Genomic DNA, 21962 nt, shown 5'->3' on the forward strand with positions numbered 1-21962 from the left:
CATGGTTAATTTTTCTCAGCAGAAAACTAATGGATGAGAAAAATGTCTTGAAACTAGAGATCTTTGAAACTGGAAGTGGAGATAAAGATTCTCTTTTTTTCCAGTGATTTTTTTCATCCATTGATTTAGCTGGCTTTCAAAACCCCAATCTTTAGTTTCATGGTGTAAGTACTCCTTTCATGTGTGCTGTGGTAATTTTTCTTTGCTGTGGATCACTTGATCTTGATAAATTTTCTGGTAAAGAAAATCAAATGTCAGGCTAGTCATAGTTAAATACAGGGAAGTCTTTTCAGAAGTCATTAGCAAATGATCCCTTAATTTTATTCAGCTCACAAGACACAGATTTTGGTGGTGACTTGAAATAATTTCATTTCTTCAGCAAGAGGTTTATTAGTCAGTCAATCAGCTCTGTGTGGTAATACAGACCCACGTGAGCAATCTCCTGCTCCCTGGTGGTTGCAGCATCTCTGGGAGCTGCTTTCCCTTGGCAATACCACACCTGTTAAAATACCACTCGATATTGGCTGCAGGGCTGGGCCTGATGACAGCTGGGAGATTAAAAAGGTCTCCAAAAGGTTGGCATTGTGCTGCCTGTGTCTGGGGCAGATTGCCAGGGCCAGCACATTCACCCAGTGATAACATGGTCTGCACTGGCCACAAAAGATGTTTTAGAGGTGGAATTTGAAGGGAAAAGCTTCATAGTGCAGTCACAAAAAGTATCCTGTTCTCTTAGCAGCTGCAACTGCCTCACCCCTGAGTGAACCTGGAAATGGCAGTTCTGGGTCTGGCTGGCACAGGGAGACTGAGCTCCTTCAAAACATTATCAACAGAGCTGCTCTGGCAAGCTGTGTATTTACTGACTTCAGTCCAGCCTGGGGTGTTCCCACCCTGCTGCATCCCTCCCTCCCTCCCTCCCTCCCTCCCTCCACAGACCTTGTCCCTGTCCCTGGTACCTGTCCCTGGCACCTGTCCCTGGCACCTGTCCCTGGTACCTGTCCCTGGCACCTGTCCCTGGTACCTGTCCCTGGTACCTGTCCCTTTCCAGGTACCGAGTGCTGGGAGCCTTTGAGCTCCAGCTTTGGCCTTTGCTTGGCTTGCTCAGCCTCGTGCTCTTCCTTGAAACCTGTGTAGCTGCAAAGTCCTGAGTTTGGGGAGAGCTCCCTGAGCCCCCTAATTTTGAGATGGGCAGGATGTTCCCCTGGGAAGGGGTGACACACACACACACAATACTGAGCACACAGGGAGTTTCAGGGCTGTGTCTGTGTGGCTGAGCTTGGTGCAAGGTCGCTGCTGATTTTGGATTGCTCTCAGCAATCAGACTGGTGACATTCCTGACATGTCCTCTCTCCCACAGCTTGGAGCCAACAGTGGGGTGCACATCATCATTTTTGATGAGATTGATGCCATCTGCAAGCAGAGGGGCAGCATGGCTGGCAGCACTGGCGTGCATGACACCGTGGTGAACCAGCTGCTCTCCAAAATCGATGGTGTGGAGCAGCTCAACAACATCCTGGTCATTGGTACGTGGGGCTGCCTGGCTCTGTCCTGAGGGCTGGGGGAGCTGCTGCTGTTTGCTCATGCAGGTCAGCTGAGGTGCCATGGCTGCTGCTGGAGCAGCATCAGCAGCAGGTTGAAGGGAGATGCTGCTGTGCTTGGCAGATATTGCTGCTTTCAGCAATTCCCTTCTTTAGTTTTGATAAGGAGGGTTTCATAGTTCAGGGAAACCTGCAAGGACTGATAGAACTGATGGATCAGCCTGTGGGGCAGTGGGGCTGCTCCAGCTGTGCCTGTCCTGCTGCAGGAGCCCTGCAGGTGCTCCACAAGCACAGGGAGGTACAGGCACAAGCACAGCTTTGATCCCTGGTGCCCTGACTGTCCCTCAGGGCATTTCCCTCCAGAAGATGAGTTTGTCTCCTTGGGACTCTTGGAGTATGTCCCTAGCCCTATGGGCTGTACCAGGGTCTGGAACCCACTCAGGAAGCTCAGATAACAGTTTTGTTTTTCACTTTGACTTTAGGAATGACCAACAGACCTGACCTGATTGATGAGGCCCTGCTGAGGCCGGGGAGGCTGGAGGTGAAGATGGAGATTGGTAAGCACACTGCAGGTCCCAGCTCCTCAACTCCATGAACCTACAGCAGCAAAGCAAACATAGATCATAATGTGAACAATCCCCAGGATGGCTCAGGTGCTGAACTCCCTGCAGCTCCCTCCAGAATAGAAATTAAATCAGACCCATAAAATACCACTTTATCCCTACTGATAAACCTGAGTGGGTTTATCCCAGCAGAGTGGGCAGGGGTGGGCAGGCAGGACCCTGAATCTCTTGTGTGAAGGAAAGGAGGCAAATAATGGTAATTTCATTTCACTGGGTCATTTCTGGATAGAAATTGCAGGAAGGCCAGGCAGGAGCAGTGAGTGAACTAAAAGTGGGCCAAGAACTTGGTTTGCCATTTCATCTGGCAACTGGAAAAGCAGCTGTCATAACTGAAAACTGTAACTGTGCACATCTGCCTCACCCTGGTGTGGGGTAAATTAAGGAATATCTGATCATTTATTAAGAAAGTAAGCCCAGATCATCTTAGATACATGAAAACTAATCACTGACTTTGCATTTGAGATCAGAATTTGGTCAGTGAAGATTATGGTGGAGCCTAAAGGGTGATTGGCCTGAGAGCTCAGTGCTGAGGTAACAATTCACTGAAGAAACATGGGGCAGAGAACAGCCTGGAACTGGTGAAAAGCTCAGTGATCCTGGAATAAATTATTAGGTGACAAGGACTGGATGCTCCTGGGAACTGTGCACATTGTAAAATGTCTTTTCACATCCCCACAGCACAAACACTAGTCAGTACAAATATCAGATCCTTGGAGCAGAGGCTGGGGAGGCAGGCTGGGAGGGGCTGAGCTCAGTGGGGCTCAGGATGATGTGCCAGACTGACAGGTTACACTTCTAAGAGAAGGATCTTCTGTATCAGCCATTGTGTGCTGCAGGAGGGACTTGCTAAGGTGCATGCTGGGAAATTAAAAGGAACATTTTATAGGAATGGTATGGACCTTTATGAAGAGGGAAGTCAAGGCTCTGGGTTTTGGGAGAGTAAACTTTCAGTTGATTCAGTAATTGATAGATGTAACCCCTGGGAAAAGGCACTCAGGGATAGAGGAGCAGAACAGATTTTACCAGAGCCTGTAGTGACAGGGCAAGGAGCAGAGACTTTTAATGGACACGGTCAGATGGGATATAAGGAAGAAAGCTGTTATGGAAAGGGTGGGCAGGGCTGGCACAGGGTGCCCAGAGCAGCAGTGGCTGCCCCTGCATCCCTGGCAGTGTCCCAGGCCAGGCTGGACAGGGCTTGGAGCAACCTGGGATAGTGGAAGGTGTCACTGCCATGGCAGGGGTGGCACTGGGTGGGCTTTAAGATCCCTTCAACCCAAGCCATTCCATGATAATTGCAAGGTGGGAGCTGGATTGGTGGGAGGGATGTCAGGGGATGACCAGATTGTCATTCCTGGTGTGGAAATCTGAGAGCAGATTGGAGGAATCCTGAGGAAAGAAACTCAACCTTGTGCTTTTCTCTCTGCTTTGGTGATGCCTCTGCTCAGTTTAGCAGTTAATGTAATTGAATGTTCTCTGTGAAAAGCATCGTCAAATATCCTCATTGCAAGTGCAAAGTGCTCGTGGTGAGAAGGGCCTGGGAAGGAAGGGATGCTGAGGGGAAGGCCAGGGGGATGTGCAGGGCTGTGCTCAGGGGTTTGGCTGTGTTCTGTTCCCCATGCCAGGCCTGCCAGATGAGAAGGGCCGGTTCCAGATCCTCCACATCCACACGGTGAGGATGAGGGAGCACCAGCTGCTGGCTGAGGATGTGGACATTGCAGAGCTGGCAGTGGAGACCAAAAACTTCAGTGGTGCTGAGCTGGAAGGTTTGGTTCGAGCTGCTCAGTCCACTGCCATGAACAGACACATTAAGGTCAGTGCTGTCATCTCCTCCTGGGGCAAAAAAGGGAAAAGAATTACATTTGGAATATTGAATGTTTGCTTCCAAATGGAAAGTGGCCTGTCAGTGTACCTTAGGAGATGAAATTCATGTGGGCACCACCTGTGCTTTTCCTTTGTTCTGAATTCCCTCTTCCCTCTCCTGCTCTCCAAGTGCCTTTCCCAGCTTGCTGGAGTGGATGGGGTGGTTTTTGAGAATGTTTTGATAAAAACTGAAAGTCTTGAGCACAGTTTGTGCATTGGACCCAGGAGACAAGGTGGGAATTAGAGCAGCCATTGATAGGGAGGCTCTGCTGGAGCCTGTGCAGCTCAGTGTGTTCCCAAATGTTGTGTAAGAAGGGGAGAGGTTACAATCTCAGAGCTGGTTTAGGGGAATAAAGACACAGATCACCAGTGGGGATCTCCTGGGGGCATTTGAAATGCCACTGCACAAGATGCCAGGGAATTTTAGGTGTCCACTGGGAGAGAGACTTGAACAGGTGGAGGCAGGGATGGGGACTGACCTGGCCATCACCTGGGGCCAAGTTCTTGGAGCTGGAATGGTCTGGAAATCCCAGCTCAGTCACTGTCAGTGAAAATAACAAAATAACAAGGTTAGAATTTATCAGGAGAGGTAAACAGCAAAAGTGGGGCTGTGATTCCATCATGGATAAAACTCCTGGTGGACTTGGACTGTGCTAGAACCAGGGAATGGAATGGCAGCAGGGGGTCAGAGGTTCAGGAGGGTTTTCTTTGGAAAAATGATTAAAGTAGGATTCCTCAGCCTGAAGAAAGCATGGTGAAGAGTTCTGGAGAGTGTGAGAGTGCTGGGGTCAGGGCATGGGGAAGGCTGTTCAGTGTTTGCCAGAACCAGAACAGCAGAGATGTGCTTTGTGTGAAGTGTTTCAGCCTTGAGGGGCATCCTTTGCTCCAAGTCTTGGTTGAATTCCGAGGGCTTTGTACAAAATCTTCCATTGCAAATAAGTGCTGCCATGATCACCCCACATCCCCTGATCCATGCTGCCTTCCCAGCTCCCCCTGGGCTCTGGGAACACTCCCCTGCCTCCCCAGTCCCACTCAGTGTGTCTCAGGAGGGAGTTCAGGGCCATGAAATGTCAGGGGTGGGAAGGCAGATGCAAAGCTCAGTATTCAGTGGTGTTGAAATATGAGATGATGAGGTGGTGAGGAAGGAGCCTGAGGCACAGCCCTGCTCCCCTGGCCAGGACTGGGGGCAGCTCCTGCAGGGAAAAGCCCTGGGCATCAATCCCACAGCACAGGGCTGGGGTTCAGTAAAAATCTGCTCAGTCTCAAATTGAGGAGAGCAAATCACACTTTCATTTAAGTGAGGAATCATTTGCTGCTTAGACATTTTTATCTCCTGGGAGTGCTCTTACTAAAGGAAAAATTACTCTTCCTGCTAATTAGTTCTTGTATAACCATAGTACTTGACAAGTCGTTTCATATAGCAAAAAAACCACAAACATCATCACTTTCTCATTTTCTTGTGCTCTGTCTCAAAAAAAAAATCAGCACTTCTGGATTCTTCCTTTTGCAGGCAAAACATTTTCCTTAAATAATTAATTTTGCTTATAGTTGATGTTTTCTCAGTGCTTGAGTTTTGGGTGAGTTTGGGGAGCGTTGGTGTTTTGATCTATTCCCTGTTGTGCCAAGAAGTCACGTGGGAAAAGGGGAGATGGCAATGTGCAAATGTGCAAGAGCAGTCCCCTCCTCTGGGGTGGTTTGTGATCCACATCTCAGTAATGTATGGATGTGTTTTCCACATGGGAAGCATCCATGTGTTGTTTTGCTTTTCAAACACTTTGACACAGTAATTTTGGGTAATATTCTTTATTCTGAAGTTGCTTTTAGCTAAATGATGCAGTAAAGTACTTTATTCTTTCCTACAAGTATTGAAAATTTAAAATATACATCATAGGCCTGACCTAGTTTTCAGAAGCACCTGTGAGAAGCAAGAGCACAAATGGAAAATGAAGGGGCATTTTCTCCTGAATCATTTAAACTCTTGTGATTGTCTCTCAAAGTGTGTGAAAAATTAAAACATGAACTCATTAAAGGCTGGGGAGGTAAGAGCCCCCCTGGTTTTAAGTGTACACAGAACTTCAGGAATATATTGAGTGTTTCAGGTACCTTCACCTCCCTCTGCAAAGCAGCAAAGTGATCACCTGGACTAAAGATCCTCTCAGATGTTTATTTGGCACCTGTGTTTGTGCTTGGTGGGTGTTTTTGGGAGAAGGGGCTCTCATTTCAGCCATCCTCTGGCTGTGTGTCTGGCACAGGAGGATTGGCCAGGCTGGGGTCCTGTGGCTGCTGATCAGGGGCTGCATTTGCTGCTCTTCAAGACAAGCCCCATGTCATTATTTTTATTGTTATTTTTCCTGCCCATGCTCAGGTGCACTCTGTTCTTGCAGGTCCCTAGTGGAGGAGAATGTCTGAGACACTTCTTTGAGGGTTAAACATAGTTTATTTGTCTTAGTTCTCAGCTCCAAAGGGTACCTCTGTAATCCCAGTAAGTTCTGGAAGTTTGCACTGGGCTGAGGTCAGTCCCACACTTTGCCAGTCTGAGCCTTGCTGGCTCCAGCAGCAGGGATGGGCCAGAGCTTCAGTCCTGTTCTTAGCTGGGGTGGCTTCTCTGAAATGAGGGTCACAGATGTCCTCTGCACTTCAGCATCACCCAGAGGGGTGGGGCAGCTGCCCTGGATGGCTCTGTGGGGCTGGGATGTGGCTCTTGGAGGTGGGGATGGCTCCAGGGTACCCAGCAAATCCCTGACATCAGCATTTTTCTTACTGACCCAGAGCAGCCGCAGGGCTGGGGCTGTGGGGAGGAGCTGGGTGGGGCTGCTGGACCTCAGTGTCCTTTATTGCCTTTCTAGGCCAGCAACAAAGTGGAGGTGGACATGGAGAAGGCAGAGAGCCTGCGTGTGACCAGAGGAGACTTCTTTGCATCCTTGGAGAACGATATCAAACCAGTGAGTGAGCACTGTGGGACTGCAGGAGCAGTCAGTGGTGGGAGGGAGCAGCTTCCTTTGGGATCACCCAGCAGTGGAGCCCCGTGGGCTGACATGGCCTGTGCTGTGCAGGTGGGGAGCTCTGAGCTCTCTGTGTTGCTGCCCAGAGAGTTGTAAAGAGAGCTGGAACAAATAAACAACAGCTGGGGGTTTCTTCTCCCTGTCACAGCTTTCCCTTTTAGGCCACTTCAATTGCTGGGTGACAGCTTTACCCTGGGCTGTAGGAGGAGGTTTAAGCCACATTTCTGAGAATTGTCTCCACACAGTGTGGAGTCAGAACCCACTGGCAACTTGCACTGACTAGATCTGGCAGTGAGGGTGTATGGAAAGATGTTTCTGAACGTGCCTGGTCTCCACCTGTATTCTGAGCTGGAATGCTGTGAGTCACCAGGGGCTGGGACTGTCTCACTTCAGCATCTTCCAGAGCCTTGCTCCTGGTCATTTTTGTTGAATTGTTTCATGTTTTTTTCTGATGGGATGAAATATTTTTTGCTAAAAGAAATGTTCCCTTTCTTCTACAGGCATTTGGAACCAACCAGGAGGATTATGCCAGCTACATCATGAATGGGATCATTAAGTGGGGGGACCCAGTAACGAGGGTGTTGGATGATGGGGAGCTGCTGGTGCAGCAGACCAAGAACAGCGACCGCACTCCCCTGGTCAGCGTCCTGCTGGAAGGTACAGCCAGGGCCAGCAGCTGGGGGTGTCCCCTGCAGACTGCTCCTGCCTGCTGCTCACCTCTCACATCCTGCACTGCACCTAACACCCTGGGGAGAAATGGAATTGGGCTCTTGCACTTTGCTTGGGTGAAATTGCTTTGGATATTAAAACTGTCTCCTGAGCCAGAGGGAATCCTGTGCTGGGGAGAAGGGAATGTACCCAGTTAAAAACCAAAATGTACCCAATGAATAGGCTGAATTTGGCTGGTTTACAGTGGAGATGTCTCTAGCTGAGTCAGTTGTCTAAATTCTCTTTGAAGTCACTGGAGAGCTCATCAGTGCAATTAGCTGAGTTCAAACAGCCACATTTAGGTGTCTCTGTCAGTTAAAGGTGGATTTCCCTCTATCCAGAGACTGTTACTGACTAAGGAGAGTTTCCAGACATTTGAAACTAGTTCCAGTATCTGTGTTACAGGTTTTGGAGGAGAATTTGTTATATTGCAGTAGAATTTGTTATTTATCTCTTCCCTTTTTCCTTTCCCAAAGTCCAAAAAGATGGGTTACCACTGTTGCTTGTGGTCTGTAGCTGTGGAGTTAACCCTGAGTAATTCTTTGTGTTAGTGCCCAGCAACTTCTTCTGTCCCTACAAACTGATTCATGTTGGGTGTGTGGATTCAGGTGTGTCTTTGGTCTCTGGATTATCCTGGTGTGAATTCAGGCAAATAACAAATTGTCTTTGCCAGTGTTTCCCTGGTGTTCCTGCTCACTTGTTTGCCAAGGTGTCAGCAGAGATCATATTGAGACAGGACACAAGCTCAAGAAATTTATCCAAAACACAAACTCACACATTTTGGTGCCATGGCTACTCCTGCAGAAAGTGTCATGGCAAATCATTCTGCACGTGCTCAAGTAGTTCCATGAATTGTCTTCATGTGGAGGATTGGGTTGCACCAGGAGTTAGTGTTCTCCTTCTGCAAGCAGGAAAAATGCTCATTGCACACTGCAGGTGCCTCTGGATGGAATTCTAAACATGCCCTTAGTATCATCCACACTGAGAACTGTCAGAGCTGTTTTCTCCCATGTTTATTCCTTGTTTGTCCTTTGCTTCAGGCCCCCCCCACAGTGGGAAGACTGCTTTAGCAGCAAAAATAGCAGAAGAATCCAACTTCCCCTTTATCAAGATCTGTTCTCCTGATAAGATGATTGGGTTTTCTGAAACAGCCAAGTGCCAGGCCATGAAGAAGGTATGTGTGTGTGCTCCCCTGTGCTGGTGACAGCCCAGTTCTGGGCTCTCTTGGAGAGGGAAAGGTGAATTACCTTTGGGATGGCATTTTCTGCTCTCTCTAGGTCTAGAAATTCTTTATTTATAAAGTTGAATGTATCACAGAATTGTAGAATGGATTAGGGTCGGGAGGGACCTTGTAGCCCACCCAGTGCCACCCCTGCCATGGGCAGTGACACCTTCCACTGTCCCAGGCTGCTCCAAGCCCTGTCCAGCCTGGCCTGGGACACTGCCAGGGATGCAGGGGCAGCCACTGCTGCTCTGGGCACCCTGTGCCAGCCCTGCCCACCCTGCCAGGGAACAATTCCTGCCCAATATCCCATCTAACCCTGTTTGTCAGTGGGAAGTCATTCCCTCCTGTGCTGTCACTCCAGACTCCTGTCACAGTGTTTCTGTGGCACTGAGTGACTCGGGGAAGGTTTCAAGGTGTGTTTGTAGTGTGCAATCCTGGCAGACAGTGCAGCACAGCAGGTCTGGGATGAGCAGGTCTGGAGCTCTGCCTGTGAAGGAGGAGGCAGGAAGGATTGAGGGCTGCACTTGGGGAGAACAGAAACTGCCTGAGTGGGCCTAGGACCCGTTCTGAGGTGGGGTCTTGAGTTAAACAAGAGCTTGAACAGCCTGGGGAGCCAGGGAATGTGAATGAGTTGAATATTTTCATTTCCTGGAGCAGCCCAGCACTTACTCCTCAGGTGAATGGTACTGAATGGAGCCTGTGAGCTGAGTGTTACTGTGACCACATTGGTGCAGGCTCGTAGAGGTTCTAAGGGAAGGAAGGTGCTTGGGAGAAGCAATGCACCTGTAACTGGGGGTTCAGTTTGTGTCTTAGATTCCAAAAGGAGCCTTTTGGACTCACTGCAGTCAGGGTTTGCTGGAGGCAGGGCTGTAGCACCACTGCTGTCCTTAGTGCTGCCTGCTGCTCACACCCAGAGCTGTGCAGGACCCTGTGCTGCTCCAGGAAGGAAGATCCACACCTGAGTCAGTCCCTTCTCCCTGCAGGGTACCCAATATCCAGCCTGAGGAGAAAATCTTCACAGCTGTGATCCAGCTGGGGAAGTTCTCTGTGTGTGTTGTACATTATCAGTGTTGCCCCAGCTCCAAAACCAGAGGAATGGTGCTGGTTTCTCCCTGGCTTACAGTGAACCTCAGGGCAGCTGCTTGTGGGGTGGGGGGTAAATGAACAAATAAACTGGATTTGTGGAGATGGCAGTGTTTTATTGCCTGCAGGGAGGCTGATCTCTCATTACCTACGTGTTTCAGATTATTCCTCTCAGTGTTGCTATGTTCAACTGAACCCACATCAGCAGGCCCAGCTGTGGCTGTCATGGTCCTGTGGCTGAGGTTTAACACTGAGTTATTTCTCTGTTTTTCAGATCTTTGATGATGCCTACAAGTCCCAGCTCAGCTGTGTTGTTGTGGATGACATTGAGCGACTTTTAGGTGAGTCAAGAGGAGGGAGAGCTGTGCTGGCTGCTGCAGAAATATTGATGTATTTGCAAAGTTGAATCATGGCAAACTGGAAATTATCAGGAGCATTGAACTGCTTTTGATACAGTGAAGTGCCTTAAATGTGCATCTGCTCCATGGGCATCAAAATGCATTTTTGCTTTCAGATTATGTCCCAATTGGACCTCGGTTCTCCAATCTGGTCTTGCAAGCCCTTCTGGTGCTGCTGAAGAAAGCCCCCCCTCAGGTAAGGCAGGGATCCCAGTTCCTGCAGGAATTGGGACAGTGGGAGCTTTGTGTCTGCCTGAGAGCTGCCAATGGTGTTAATGCTTTTGTCTGAGTCAGCCACATTAATCCCAGCCTGCTGCTCTTCATTCACTTGGACATTTCTAGGATAACCACAAGGGATTCAGTTTGAAATATGTAATTACTGGGGGCTGAATCTTCTGCAGTTAGTCCTAAAAATACTGACAAAGGAAACCAGTTTAACCTTCACCATGTAAAGCTGAATTGTGGCAGCTGCCTGCCCTCTGAGGAGCTGCTCAGGCCAGATCCACCCTGGCTCAGCCACGTGCTCCCTCCCTGTTTATCAATCAATTTCTGTGTAATCTGTGATTGTGGTTGTCAGGGGTTTAATTTGTTCTTAACTTGAAATGATCAGGTGTTAATTACAATGACTGAGGGAAGCTTAAGATCTTGTCTCTCGTGCTGATCCTGTCTGTTTGCACTTTGTGGCCCGATGAGATTTAAGAACATCACAAGTGCTGAGGGTTGTGCAGCTCGTGCTGGCTGAGACAGGCAGGCAGGGATTCCTTTCTTGTTTGCCATTTTCCTGTCCTTCACTGCATTTCTTCTCTGTGTGTGAGAGTATCTGCATGAATAAATAACATCATAACAGGAACACCTTGAAAGTTGGTGTCAGGAAAAAGCAGAGAAGCACAGTCTGGGTGAAGTCAGTTTTTTGTCATGTTTAATATCCTGGCACAGGAGCTTGTGTGTGAGTGTTGTTTTCATTAGAGAGTTTGGTGAAAAGACCTTTCAAATCCAGGACTTTGAACTCAATTGTAATGGCACAGGCCCTGAGTTCCCCGTGTGGCTGTCAGCCTGGGAGAACAAAGATTTTCCCAGTGAGCTTTCTAGGCCACGTGAAGTCTGTGACACAACAGCATCCAAGTTTTATCACATGCTTGGAACAGAGCAGCTGCTGTGTGGAGCAGCACAGCCATTCCTGGTCACATCACCCCTGCAATCACTGACCTATTGCAGTGCCAGGGCATGGCTGTTCCATAAATCAACAGGGAAAATAGAACTTGGTTTGGTTCAGTTTTCAAAGGAACTTCAAGTATTAAATTGTCCATTTGCCCATTGCATCCTGAATGTGTGCTGCTGCTGGGCTGCCCTTTGGGTGCCACCTGGGGCTCCCAAGAGCAGGACATGGGCTGGAGCTCACAGATATTTGCCAAGTTTGCACTTGTTGCAGAGATTTGTGCTCAGCAGGGTTTGAAATGCCCTGGGGGCTGGGAGATTCTGCCTTGACAGCCAATATTATGGTGACTTAAGCCATAAATTGTTGGAGGGTAGAGAGTGAGTTTGCTGAGGAAATGACACTGGTTGATTGATCATGTGGGGTTTTTCTCTTTTTTTTGAAGTGTCTTGTGTTGGACATGGGGTGAGCTGGGCCCTTTGGGCTGCCCTGCTCTGGTAGTTCTGGAGTCAAGGCTTTTCCTGGTGTGTTTGTAGTGAGTTCCCTGGGATAGCCACGGCATGTGGGGATCTTGGGCATTTAAAAACCCAAAGCTGTGTGTAAGAAATAGAGTTGTGCAGGAAAAGGCCTTTTCTGCTGTGACAGTTTACTGTGAAAACGGTTTGGGCACAGAGACTCTTTGGGGGTTTTGAACTCAAGTGAAAAAGCCATGATGGGGATAATCCTGAGGGGGATAATCAACACCTTCCAAGTCCCCTCTGAGATTCCAAGTTCTCCTTGGAGGAGCAGTTTCTTTGCAAGGAATGGCTGATCTCAGGGGGTTGCTGTAATTTGAGGTGCAGATTCAGGCTCTGAGTGCATGAGCAGCATCAGTGGTACTGACCTGCATGGGGTCAAAGCACCATGGATTTCTGGGGGACTGGGATCATGGTTTAGCATCATTCCTTATAAAATATCCTGGGACATCCCTGTGCTGAGAGAAATTCTTGTCAGGATGCTGGGGAGACAATACCTGTTCCCCTTTGCTTTGGTGTTTCACTCGTGGTGGGGGCCTGAAATACTGAGCTGATCTCAAGGAATCATGGAAAGGTTTGGGTTGGGAGGGGCCTTACAACTCATCCAGTGCCACCCCTGCCATGGCAGGGACACCTTCCACTGTCCCAGATTGTTCCAAGCCCTGTCCAGCCTGGCCTGGGACGCTTCCAGGGATCCAGAGGCAGGGAATTCCATTCCAGGGCCTCCCCAGCCTGCCAGAGCAGAATTTCCTTCCAATATCCATCCATCCGTCCATCCATCCATCCATCCATCCATCCATCCATCCATCCATCCATCCATCCATCCATCCATCCATCCATCATCCATCCATCCATCCCTGCCCTCTGGCAGTGGAAGCCATTCCCTGTGTCCTGTCCCTGCAGATGCAGTGTGGCCACTCCCTCTGCTGTGGCCCAGATTAGGAATTCTGTGGGGTGTCACATCACTTGCAGGGATATTCTTGATGTGCAAGCAGCTCCCTGCAATCACTGGAGGCTCTGTGTGGAAGAGGAGCGTTTCAGGGATGAAATGTTATTAATTATGCATCGAGGTGCATGTCTCTGTTGAATTGGAGTAGGAAAAGCTGCCTCCCAGGCTCTGCTCTTCCAAGGGAGGCTGGATTATTGGAACATGGTGTGGGAAGGGCAAACACTTGAAGGTTCTGGTTTTCTTTTGAGAGTAAACACTTTAGACTTTAAATAAACTAGAAACCTCTCTGAGCTTGCTTTAAATTGCCAGTCACAGCTCCTGCTTGTGGTTCCACTCAGCAGTGTTAAATATGCTATCTGTTACTGCTGCTTCAAGAGCACTGAAAACCATTGCATTTTGTTCAGCATCTTTTTTTAAACCAATTAAAAATCTTTTCTGAAATGCCTTGAAGAGAAGAAAATAAACCATGTTCTCTTGGGTCTTTAATTCAATCAAGTTTGCCTGTGTTGTGCAGGAGCAGGGACTGGGGGATGGAAAGGCTGAAAAGGGCTGGCTCAGCAGGGAGCCGAGCACAGAAAAGGACTTCCCTGAGAACTGAGCAGCAGCAGCTCCCAGGGCCGGGGCTGCTTCATCTACATGCAGAGTCACAGCGGGCCTGGAGGCTGCCCAGCCCCAGCGAGGCTCCCTGTGCCTCCCTGTGCCTCCCTGCTGCTCCCACCGGCGCCTGGGGGGGACCCCCAGTGTCCCCAGCACAGCCACAGGGGCACGGGCTGGGCAGGGCAGGGCGTGTCTGCCTGAGCAAGGAGTCCTCGAGGGACACCCACTCCTGCCACCACAGCCCCCAGCCCTTCTTCTTGAAGGGACACCCACTCCTGGGGATGTCCTGTCACTGTCCCACAGCCCCCAGCCCCTTCCCTCCAAGACACATCCTCTTCTGGAGCTGCCTTTCCACTGCTCCCAGAGCCCCCAGCCCCTTTTCTCACTGGGGCACTGGAGGCTTTTGCCAGTTGATGAAAGTTATGGGGAATAATCTCCTTGTTTGATGCATTCCTGATTCCACTCACTTGGTGTGAATTGGGAGCAATTCCAGTCACCAATGACATTTCCTTTATGTGCAGAAACCTGGAGAATTGTGTTTCTCCCTTTGCATGTGAGGAATTCCCAAGACCCAAACACGAGGATGAAGGTGGACAAGGGTCCTGAGCACAGGGAGCAGCTGGGGGTGACAGAGGCACCTCAGTGTCACCAGTGCCTGCTTCCAGCAGAGCTCTGGCTGCCTTTGCCTGGGGCTGGCTGGATTTGCTGAAATTCTGTATTTGGAGACTCCACTGATGTGCTGAGCTCCAGTTGCTCACAGCAGAGTCTGTGATTGTGCCATGTTCTAGCAGAGATGTGCTGCCTTGTGGGAAGTGGCTGCTGTGGCAGAGAAATCCATCCTGGAAAATTCACTTGGTTCCAGCAGCTTCTTCAAGTCCCACAGTTCTGTGCATGAGAACATCCTTCAGTCAGGTAAAACCCTGCAGCAGAGGGGTCAGCTCTGGGGTTAGCCCTCTTGTAGAAGGCAGGGGGGATCTTGGGCTCCAAAATGGGGCACTTTGCCTAAAAATGGACAGGATGAATCCAGGTCTAAGGCTGTGACTGTGTCTGATATCTGCTGATGGAAGAACTGGGCTGGAACTGCCCTGGTTGTGAATCTGACACCAAATCATCTTAAGCTGTTCCTCCTTCCTTGGTGATTTACTCACATGTTAGGCCTGATTTTGGAAGTTTGGCTTGAATCCTGATTTTCTGTGGGCCAAACACATGGCACATTGCCTTTACCATGGCTGCTGTAGAAATTAAAGATGAAAAAAGTGAATTTTGCTGAAAATGGAAGCCTGTGCTTGTGCTCTGGGATGACCCTGCTGGAGCAGGGAGTGGCACTGTGGCCCCTTCCAGAACCATTCTGGGAACCTGTGACAAGATCCTGGGATCTGCCCTGTGTGTGTCAGTGCAGAGGAGCTGGGTGAGGGCAGCTTTTCCAGTTTGATGGCTTTTCCTGCTGCCTCCATAATTCCTGGGGCAAGCAGTGCTGCCCTGGGGGTTCTCAGTTGGTTGTTGAGTTGCCTGAAAGTTTGAGGAGCTCGAGGAACTCCTGCCCTGTCAGTGCTGGGGGTCACTGTGGCTGCTTTCCAGGGGTCAGGTTTAAAGGCAGGGAGTTGGAGGCATGGCTTCTTCTGAGGAAAGCAGGGAAAAATCAGGATCTTTTGGGTGGAGCTGTTAAAAATTTGAAGCACTTTTGTGGAGTAGCCATCTGTTCTGAGGAGCTCCCAACCACGTCAGTGGTTCAGGGACCTGGGAATAGATTTTAACAGAAATATCTAAAAATTGCTGATGGCTCTGCCCTCTGGGAGCTCATCCTGGTGATTTTCAACCTTGTTAAGCCTTTCCATTTTTGGCACTGTGCTTGCCTGAGTCCAGCTGAGCTGTTGGTGAGAGCAAACACCCTTTAGTTCAGTTTATCTGATGTTTGATAATTCCTTCTTGTGCTCCCTCTTTCTGTAATGACAAGCAGCAGTCTTTCCCTCATGTCCTCTGTGATTTTATAAACCTCTCTCTTTTTACCAAGGATCTATTTAGAGAAGTTATTTCCTAAACCCTGACCATCCCCAGTGCTTTCTCTGACTTCTCCAACTGAACAGAATCTTAGAAACATGGAATGATTTGGGTTGGAATGGACCTTAAAGTCCATCCAGTGCCACCCCTGCCATGGGCAGTGACACCTTCCACTGTCCCAGGTTGCTCCAAGCCCTGTCCCAGCCTGGCCTGGGACACTGCCAGGGATGCAGGGGCAGCCACTGCTGCTCTGGGCACCCTGTGCCAGGGCCCCCCGACCTTCACAGGGAGGAATTCCATCCCAATATCCCATCTAACCCTCTCCTTTGGCAGTGAGAATCCATTCCCCCTTGTCCCAAGTCCCTCCCCAGCTCTCTTGGAGCCCCTTTAGTCACTGGAAGGGGCTCTAAGGTGTCCCCAGACCCTTCCCTTCTCCAGTGAACGCCTCCAGGTTGGAAATGATGGATTTGAAGTTATAGTTGAAACAGGGAGGAACTCCTGGATTCACATGGCAGAATGATGATCCTGTTTTGTTCTTTTCCTGTTCTAAATCTGTCCCAGTGGTTACCCACAGAGTGGGATTGAGCTGGTGTTCCCACAGAATTCCCACAGGGACCAGTGCCAGTGGTTTTCCTCGGTGGTCCCAGGGCTCAGAGCCCTTTCTGTGTGTGCAGCAGTTCCCCACTGCCCCCTTGGGTTTCAGCTGACTCAGTGTGCCCCTGGCTGGGTTTGGCACCCCTGAACTGGTCCTTTAGGGAATGTTTGCTGATGAGTCCAGAGTGGGGGGCAGCTTTGCTGGGAGAGGGATGTGTCACCTGGGCTCCAGGAGCTGGGAAGGGAAGGCCAAGAGCGAGATCAGTCGTGGACACCTGAAGTGCCAGGAGGTAAAAGTGCCCTCACTGTGACATTCCTGTGCTGCCTGTGTCCTTTCCTGATGAAACTCCAGGCTAAATTTCATTTTTATTGTCATCAGGCACAGACTTCATTAATGTATGAGGGAAGCATCCCTCAGGCAGCCACTCTGAGGTGGTTATGCCCTTGATTGATGCCTGCTCAGTGTGCCAGGCACTGCACACATGCTGGGAGCTATATTTGGGGAGCAGACACTGCCTGGGTGCTGCTGAGCAGTTTATCCCCTCTAAAATGCTCATAGTTCATGAGGAACTGTTATTAACACAGCCCCTTGCCCAAGCTGTTCAGGGTTTTGATAGTTCCATACAGTAATAAATAAGTTTTTAGGAGAACCACTCGTGAGGCAGATGGGTCTGGGTGGTACAGCACTTGCAGGAGGGGTTGTTCTGTGTTTTGGAGGGCTCAGTTCTGGTCAGAGTCTGTCCTTGGCTTCCTCTGTGCCCTGCTACCCCAGCTGTGAAGCTGTTTGAGGTGCCTGGCTGTGTATGGCTGGTTAGGATTCCTTGGCTAAGGGAGCAGGAATTCTCCTTGCAGGGCTGTTCCCTTTGCTGAATTACAGGATCTGCCACAGCAGCACCATGGGAGGAACAGGGTGGTGGGGAAATACAGAGCAAAAGACAGCAAAGGCAGAGCTGGGATGAAATGTTCCCAGTCAGTTCTGTGATAATCCCTGAGTGCTCCTGGAGCAGTTCTGCTCCCTGCCAGGGGCATCTCAGCAGGCTGAAGGCACCTCTGAGCCCTGTCCTGGGGGGCAGATGTCCCTGTGCCACAGCCCTGTGCTTCAGGTGTTTTCTGGGCACTCCTCTCACACAGCTGCCACCCCAGTGCTTCCACCCTGCTTGACCAACCCTTCCCATAGTGGAAAGCTGCTGGGATTTTGTCTTCATGAAGGCAAAAAGCTTTTCTGCTGCTGAGCATCACTTAATTCTCTTGGTCTCTGCAGTGCTTTAGCTGGAAATCTCTCATGGGAGATGTCCCTGTCCATGGAACAAGATGATCTCATGGTCCCTTCCAACCCAAATCATTCCAGGATTCCATGGTTCCATGAAAATGGGCCCCTAATGGGGCTTCATGAGTTCCTGTGGGAGTGAGGATCAATCTCCATTCACTTTCTCTCCACTGAGTGTGTTGGGTTTTCATCTTTGCCAGCCAGATCTTCCTGATTTGATTCAAACTTGTAAAATGCTGTAATATTTTCCTGGCCTTGCTGGACCATCACAAGGGAAAGGAATCCTGTGCACTTGCAAAGCTGTGGCCGTGCAGGACATGGTGGGAGCAGCACCTGTGGAATGGGGCAGAAATACCATGGGATGGCTGTGGTGCTGCTCCTGAGGGCACTGTACCCTTCCCCAGCTGGCTGCAGCAGTGTTGGACCCTCAGCCCTGAAACAGCACATTGGCTGCTTCCACTGCACTTCTAACCCAGCATTTTCAGTTCAGGAATTGGCTGGTTTTTCCCGTTTTCTCTTTTCCAAAGAGGTGGCTGAGTGGTGCTGTGGTGCCTCCTGAGCTGCAGATTCACACAGCAGTGTCCCCAGCAGAGCCCTGTGTGGCACTGGTGACCTGGGACATGCTCTGCTTCCACCTGCCACATGTTCCTTCCCTTTGCTCTCTTGGACTAAAACCAAGCTTGGAGTGAGCACTTGAGCTCATTTCCAGTTCAGGATCTTGTTCAGTGTCCAACACCTGGAGCAGGAGCAGAATCTGTTCAGTAAGTGCAGGGGAAGAGCAGATCCTGGGAAGATGCACTGTGCATCAAAGATGTGTTTAAATAGGTTTCCATCCTCTGTCAAAGGAATGCAAAACAGCTACAGGATTCATTCTGGGAATAATTTTTAGGGTTTTGTTTTATTTTTATAATGATGGAGTTTTGTGTCATGAAGTTGAAATATAGAACTTGCACAGAATCACAGAGTATTCTGAGTGGGAAGGGACCCCCAAGGATCATCAAATCCAGCTCCTGGCTCTGCCCAGACATCCCCAAATCCCACCCTGTCCATCCCTGGCAGTGCTGTCCAAACACTCCTGGAGCTCTGGCAGCCTCGGGGCTGGGACCATTCCCTGGGGAGCCTGGGCAGTGCCAGCACCCTCTGGGTGGCACTGGACATTCACTTCACTCTTGGAGCCTCAGCCAAACTTCTTGTACAGCAAAAGACGGGGGTCCTTGGCCAGCCAGGCCCCTCCCAGGCCACGGGCTCCCTGTGTACTGGGACAGGAAAGGGACTGATGATCCTGCCTGACAACAATCCCAGCAGCTCCTTCCATCAGCCAATATTGAGCAGTGTCCAAACCCCACACAGGGAAATTCAAATAGCAGTGGAAGGGGCTCTGCAAGGTGAACAAACAGCAGTGGATTTGCATTTGCAGCTGATGTTTTCCACAACTTGCTCTATTATTTATAAACCCTGTTATTGCCTGGGCTCACTTGGGGTTGCTCTGTGTGCTCTGGATTGGGAATTGGAGGAGTGGGACTGCCCTGTACAGCTGCAGGGGGAACTCAGGGATTCACAGCAACCTCTGCTCAAAAGCCTGAGCTGGAAATCCACTGGAACTGCCTGTGCAGGAGCAGGGAATTCACTGTACCCACAGATTCCTAGAGACAGGCTGTTCCCCCGAGAAGTCATTTGTAATTCAGCTTTTGGGAGTGGGAGTTTGCTCAGGCTTTTAAATTTAATGAGGATCCAGCTATTTATAATGCTGGGTTCAGCAGGAGCTGTGAGTGTGGTGGGGCTTTGTGCACCATCGTTCTTGGGCCCTGTTGGTGGCATGGCTCCGAGAGCTGATCCTGGTCTCCTGTGGCTGCTCTTGGCGACTTCAATTACTGCCAGATTTAATCCTATTAATTTTGTTTGATGTTGATTTTTCAATGGCCATTTCCCATTTATCATTTGTAGTTAGCTGAACCTTCCCCAGGCTGTTTCTGTGCAGTTTTTCCTTTCCTGACTCTCTCCCTTGCCTGGCCAGGGCCGCAAGCTCCTGATCATCGGCACCACGAGCCGCAAGGACGTCCTGCAGGAGATGGAGATGCTGAACGCCTTCAGCACCACCATCCACGTGCCCAACATCGCCACTGGGGAGCAGCTCATGGAGGCTTTAGAGGTGAGGAGGAGTTCAAGGATGACAAAATACTCAGCATTTTCTGGAATGGAGGGATTTTGCAGTAGCTGTGTCTGGTAACACCATCCCACTTGACATCATGTCATAACAAAGCAGTTCTGAGGCTTTTCAATTTGCTTTTTCATGAATTAAATTAAGGCAAAATTAGAGAACAGGAGGTTTGGGGAAAGGTTTGTGGTCTGGATTGAAACATTCCAAGTGCATGGAAGTGGGTAATGAATATAATTGAGACATTTAAACTGAATGTGCCCGGAGGGTGCTGAGCTCTGATGAATTGGAACAGCATCAGCTGAAGGTGTTTGGTGCTGAGGAATTGTAACTTCCTTATAAATTCGTGCCCTCAGTGTCTCCTTTTTCTGTGCCCTAGTGGGAGTTGTAGTGAGTACTGAAGGCTGTTAAAATAAAATGAACAGGCAAATCTTTGGTGCCGTTGGCTGACTTGTCCCAACGATGGTGTCACTGAAGCCTGAGAGACACAGACACTCCTGCAGCAGGTGTGGAATCTTCCCGGGGCTTGACCCATTGTTTCCTTGTAGACCCTGCTCTGGAGAAGACTTGGAGTGCAGCAGAAGAGCACAGCACTAACTGTTGCATAAAAGATGTTATGGAAAAAAACATTAGGGAATTAAGGATTTTTTTTGTTTGTGTTTTGCCTTGTTTAAGATACATTGATACAAATTTTCTTTCTCAGCTAGTAAATGCTTCCCATTCCCTTTGTCCCAAGGTAGGTACCATTATTCCCACTCTCAGTCTCCTGTTGTTGATTTTTTAAAATGATTTCCCCCCAGCTGCTGGGTAACTTCAAAGACAAGGAGCGCAGCACGATTGCACAGAACGTCAAAGGGAAACCTGTCTGGATTGGGATCAAGAAGCTGCTGATGCTGATAGAAATGTCCTTACAGGTAGGAATGGTTCTGGGGAGGAAGGATTGGGGTCCTGGAGCAGTCCTGGAGGTTCCCTTCTCTGCAGACCCCTGCTGTCAGTGGGAGGAAAAGAGCTGCAGTGAGGGGAAATTTTCAGAACAAAGAAATCACCACATCTTGGTCCACAGAGATCTTTAAATCCCCTGTGCCCATGGGCTGTTCAGAGCTGCACTTCAGAGCATCTGGCTATGGGAGGGGTTGGATTAACTCACCTTTCATGGAATTTCTTCTCTCCACCCAGCATGTTAAGATTGCAGATAGCAATCACCTCAAATTTATTTTTTTTTTTTAAGAAGAAGGTGCCTGTCCAGGTGTATGTGCTCTTTCCCTGAAGAAGATAAATCTGTCAGGCTGTTCAGCTGCTCTTCTCTTTATTTTCCACTTTCAGCACTTTAAAGAAAATAATTGCAGAGGGTAGAACTATGCAGCTCTGAGCCCTCCCCCGCAGCAGCACCCATGCCTGGAGCCTGGAGCAAGCTCGTGCTCATGCTGACACGGGCTGAGGGTGCAGCCCTAATCCTCCCCTGACATCCCAGTGCTCCCCCAGCCCCCCCTGCTCACATCAAATGGATTTAGTGCAGCTGAGTGAGCTGTCCTCAGATCTTCCTGCAGAGGCAGGGCAGAAGTGAGGACTTGTAGCTCAGAGCAGACGAGTCGTGCACCCCTCTGTTCACTCTTCACAATTCTGTTAAAACTTGCTCAGTGCTAAGGATATGCTCTGACTGGATGTCACCTCAGGGAATAAAGTCATTTATCTAGATTACTTTTTCCTCTTCTTCCTTGGCTTTTAATTCCATACCTACAGGCAAGTCAGTAAGTCATTGCTCACATGTATTAAATGTATTTAAGGGGTGCTGGCCTTCAGGGACTGCCGTGTTCCCTGAGCCCTGACAATGGGTCCCTTCTTCTGGCACAGGACCTGTTTGTGTGCTGCTTTCTCCTGAAGTGCTGGTTGTTTTCAAAGCTGAAGGTGGAAGTTCTGTAAATCATGGGCAGTTCTGAGTTGGGAATGCTGACCCCAGCCCTGTTCCCAGCCTGGCCCTTGTGCCTGTTCCACTCCTGGGGGACAGTTCTGGGCATCACAATGTCATAGGGATAGAAAGGAATGAGAGAGTGTCCAAAGGAGGGACCTGAAGGTGGGGAAGGGTGTGGAGGTGAAGCCATAGGAGGAGCAGCTGAGGTCACTTGTTCAGCTGGAGCAGAGGAGACTGAGGGCAGAGCTCAGAGGGGCTGCAGCTCTGATCTCTGCTCTGTGACAGGAGCAGGACCTGAGGGAACAGCTGGAGCTGGGCCAGGGGGGTTTGGGTGAATATTAGGAAAAGGTTCTTGTCCTAGAGGGTGCTGGCACTGCCCAGGCTCCCCAGG

General features: G+C 49.7%; 1 protein-coding gene across 2 annotated transcripts in view; it reads left to right on the plus strand.

Moving 5' to 3' along the window:
• NSF (N-ethylmaleimide sensitive factor, vesicle fusing ATPase) overlaps positions 1-21962 on the plus strand; it is a 72497-nt gene that overhangs the window by 44956 nt on the left and 5579 nt on the right. For both annotated transcript variants that reach the window (XM_014884820.2, XM_014884819.2), the window contains exons 10-19: positions 1355-1520; positions 2018-2092; positions 3781-3968; positions 6865-6960; positions 7521-7677; positions 8769-8902; positions 10311-10377; positions 10551-10630; positions 19522-19656; positions 20463-20576. In XM_014884820.2, the coding sequence (XP_014740306.1) occupies positions 1355-1520; positions 2018-2092; positions 3781-3968; positions 6865-6960; positions 7521-7677; positions 8769-8902; positions 10311-10377; positions 10551-10630; positions 19522-19656; positions 20463-20576 (1212 nt within the window). The remainder of the gene's footprint in view (positions 1-1354; positions 1521-2017; positions 2093-3780; positions 3969-6864; positions 6961-7520; positions 7678-8768; positions 8903-10310; positions 10378-10550; positions 10631-19521; positions 19657-20462; positions 20577-21962) is intronic.

Source organism: Sturnus vulgaris, chromosome 27, assembly GCF_052056855.1.
Source record: "Sturnus vulgaris isolate bStuVul1 chromosome 27, bStuVul1.hap1, whole genome shotgun sequence".
In the NCBI taxonomy this organism is placed as follows: Eukaryota; Metazoa; Chordata; class Aves; order Passeriformes; family Sturnidae; genus Sturnus; species Sturnus vulgaris.